Source organism: Olea europaea, unplaced genomic scaffold, assembly GCF_002742605.1.
Source record: "Olea europaea var. sylvestris unplaced genomic scaffold, O_europaea_v1 scaffold2895, whole genome shotgun sequence".
NCBI classification, from domain to species: domain Eukaryota; kingdom Viridiplantae; phylum Streptophyta; class Magnoliopsida; order Lamiales; family Oleaceae; genus Olea; species Olea europaea.
In genome coordinates, this window is record NW_019247506.1 from 28,412 (window position 1) to 31,945 (window position 3,534).

Below are 3,534 nucleotides of genomic sequence, written 5' to 3' on the forward strand. Positions count from 1 at the left end.
TAAATTTTAAACCTGAAATTATATCTTTTTTAATAAAACTGGAGCAATGGGCAGGTTTTATAAAGGTAAAAATCTTAACCATTATAAATAAACATTTAAAACTAAAACATAATTTCTTTAAAAATTTTAAGAATAAAAAAAATTCCGTTATGTATAAATCTCTTTTTCGCTTCGGGGCACAATTGTAATTTTACACCGCCTTCTACTTCCCCGACGATCGACATTCGGATTTCATCCGCCCTCAGAGCACATCTCCAAGTGGTAAAAGTAGAGGGTGGAGAAATCCAGCTTTACTTGAGGCTGTTGCGTCAAGGGTTCGAATCCTGAAATATGGATTTGGCTCTTGGGTAAGTGCAAGTGTACAAGCAGCCTTCCATCCTGTACCCTTGGAGGCATAACCTGCGATTTACCTCCCTCACGATGCTCGGTAAAAGTAGAGGGTGGAGAAATCCAGCTTTACTTGAGGCTGTTGCGTCAAGGGTTCGAATCCTGAAATATGGATTTGGCTCTTGGGTAAGTGCAAGTGTACAAGCAGCCTTCCATCCTGTACCCTTGGAGGCATAACCTGCGATTTACCTCCCTCACGATGCTCTAGGGCAGGGATGGTGGAGGACTCTTAATGTCAGGGTTTAACCTTTTTTTTTTTTACATTCGGATTTCATCCGACGATGTCGTTTTAACGATCACATAAAACCAAACGGCCGTACGACAGTACAGACAAAAAGCAACAGGGCGTCAGAATTTCATAGCGCCACAGGCGGTGCCACCTGTCACCATCGTCCTTTATACTCTCTATCAGCCACGTGTCCTCCTCCACACTCTGTACATATAAATACCCCCACTCGCTCTCATTTTTTATAGCTCAAGAAAAAGCCATGGAGAGAGAATTCCAGCTTCAAACACAACCTATTTTCAGCGGCGATAAAGCCTCCTCCTCGGCTGAGATGGCGGTGGACGAAGCTTTTTTCAACGGCGTCTATGCCGGCTTAACCTTTCACTCCTTGTTGAAGCAAGACCAGACGCCGCCGCCGCCGCCGCCGCTGCCTCCATTCTTGGAGCCTTCTCTCAACTACGATCCCAATGGGAATGGCTTCCCGGCGACGGAAATCCAAAATCTGAAAATTCCAAAAACTGAACAGCAGTTTTTCAATGTAAATAGCTCCGTCTCCTGTGAGGTTCCTCAGTACAACTTCTTCTCCAATACGACGCCGTCTGTTGCTGAATCTGACGTCGTCTTCCCTCAGCTACCTGGCCTTCTCTCTCTCGAGCTGCCTCAATACAAGCATTTCCATCTCGCTGCTTCCTCCTCATCTAACTCAGTAGAACCGGCCGGGAGTGCTACCCACTCGGAGAAGAGTTACAACCAGCATCGGTTCGGTCCATACAGGTCTCCGGGACCGGTGTCTCCTTCGAGCACACTGGCGAGGCAGCGGCGGCAGAGGATTAGCGACAAGACCAGGTGTTTGCAGAAGCTTTTGCCTTGGGACAAGAGGATGGACATGGCAACGATGCTGGAGGAGACGTACAAGTACATCAAGTTCCTCCAGGCACAGGTTAGCGTCCTCCAGTCTATGCCGAGTAATACCACGGCGGCGCCTCCACGTTCTTTTGGCAATGACGAAAATGATGGAGTTTATGGGGGTGTGTTGGGGCGGCTAAACAGGCAGCAATTGCTGGAGGTGGTTGTGAATTCTCCGGTGGCTCAGACAATGCTTTACTCAAAAGAATGCTGCATTTACTCCGTCGAACAGTTGAATATGCTGCAGAACATGGCTGAAAGAAATGCATTCTTTCATCACATGCATGGAATTTGATTCTAACTTTTATCTAATTTTGGGTGTTTTGGGTGTTGAACTGTGAATGCAGCGATGTTTTTCAGTGGCTTTTTTTGGTGTTAATGAAAATGACAAGTAATTGTAGTTTAAATTTGAGTACTCTTGATATTATGGTTTCTAACTTTTTAAATTTGTACCACTTTGAAATATCACGACGAGAAGAGTCCAAATGGCGAAGAGAATTGGGAGATATGGGTGGGTATTAAAAAAGGTTGAACCCCAACCTTAAGGGTCCACACCGACCCTGCCCTAGGTCATTGTGGAGGAGGTAAATCGCAGGATGTGCTTCCCAGGAGCCAGGGTGGAGAGCACATGGATAGGCCAAGGTTATTAACACATATGGTAACTCCCGCTTGCAACAAAGCCAATTCCACCTTGCGGGGAATCGAACTCTGCACACTACCACGCTGAGCCCTATCCGCCCTCCCCTTTGCCACTGGGAGATATGCCCTGGGGGCGATACGGGTGGGTATTAGATGAGACGGGAAGTGACTAGTGGTTTCGAGAGGTATCAAAGCAGATCGAGAATGGGTTCGTGAGTAGTGGTGTAAAATGAGTCGAGAGCGAGTTGGCTTGTCGATTAAAGTGGGCCTTGGCTCATTGCTCATTTTTTAAAATGTAAATTTAAACTGAAAATTATACTTTCACTCTCCGAAATTATGTTTTTTTTAAATGATAGAGAATGAAAGCTTAAAATCTGGAGAATCAAGATTCGCATTGCATAGAATACGAAAATATGTTTAACAAATTGTAAAATAACATGCATATGTTCAACTCATCATCACTCAAAAAACTTCATTTGAAAATTGATCATAAAAATATATGTAACCAATCAAAGTTCATAGGCTATTATAATCCATTGAAAACTTATGTGAAAATAATTAAATTGATTTCCATTATTGTTGTTTTGGGGAACACGAGGGAAATTACGTAGTGAACAGTGTCACGCCCATAGTTATTAAACTTGACTCAGTCGAGGTACTAGATTATTGGGTTACTACTTAAACCGGTGGATTAGTAGTCAGATCGGTGAAACATTGCTTTAAATTATTTCTATAGATTTTGTACTTAATTTCTTTTTTTTTCTTGTAGATAAAATTAAAGTTTTAAAGTAATTTGTCATTAATTATATTTATATCTTTAAATTATTGAATTTTTGAACTCATATTAGTGATAATTATTACATTTTGTTATTATAATTTTGTATATTATTCTTATTTTTATTATATTATTTAATCTTTTTCAATTAAAATATTTTTAGAAAATATTATGTATTTAGGAATTATATTACGCAAAGAGACGAAAACGTATTGTTGGTTCAATTCATTTGGCTCTTCACCTTCTTTGTTGAATGTTGAAGGTTCAACTCCTTGCCACTTACGCCTTAACTTCAACATTTTGAGGCCCAGTAAAAAACAGACCGATTCAAGGAAAATTGGCGAACGGGTTAACTAAAAAATCTGTAGTTTAATGGGTTTGAAGTGGGTTAATTGTCTAGCAATAAATACATATGACTTGGACCTGGGTCCGGTTTGACGGTTTTCGGACTGCATCGACCGATCTGATCCGGGTTTCATAATACTGGTTACACCTTTATATTTTTGCTTTTGCACTCCCAATTTACCTAAAGTACCTTTCAATATATGAGCACTATAATATATTATAATAGAACAAATATATTCAGATACCCTCGCAGAAT

At 41.1% G+C, this 3,534-nt stretch overlaps 1 protein-coding gene across 1 annotated transcript; it reads left to right on the forward strand.

Moving 5' to 3' along the window:
• The first annotated feature begins 875 nt into the window (after nucleotides 1-875).
• LOC111384307 (transcription factor bHLH117) lies at nucleotides 876-1,814 on the forward strand. Its single transcript, XM_023008571.1, has one exon. It carries the CDS (start codon nucleotides 876-878, stop codon nucleotides 1,812-1,814), a length of 939 nt encoding a protein of 312 aa, XP_022864339.1.
• The last annotated feature ends 1,720 nt before the right edge of the window (nucleotides 1,815-3,534 follow it).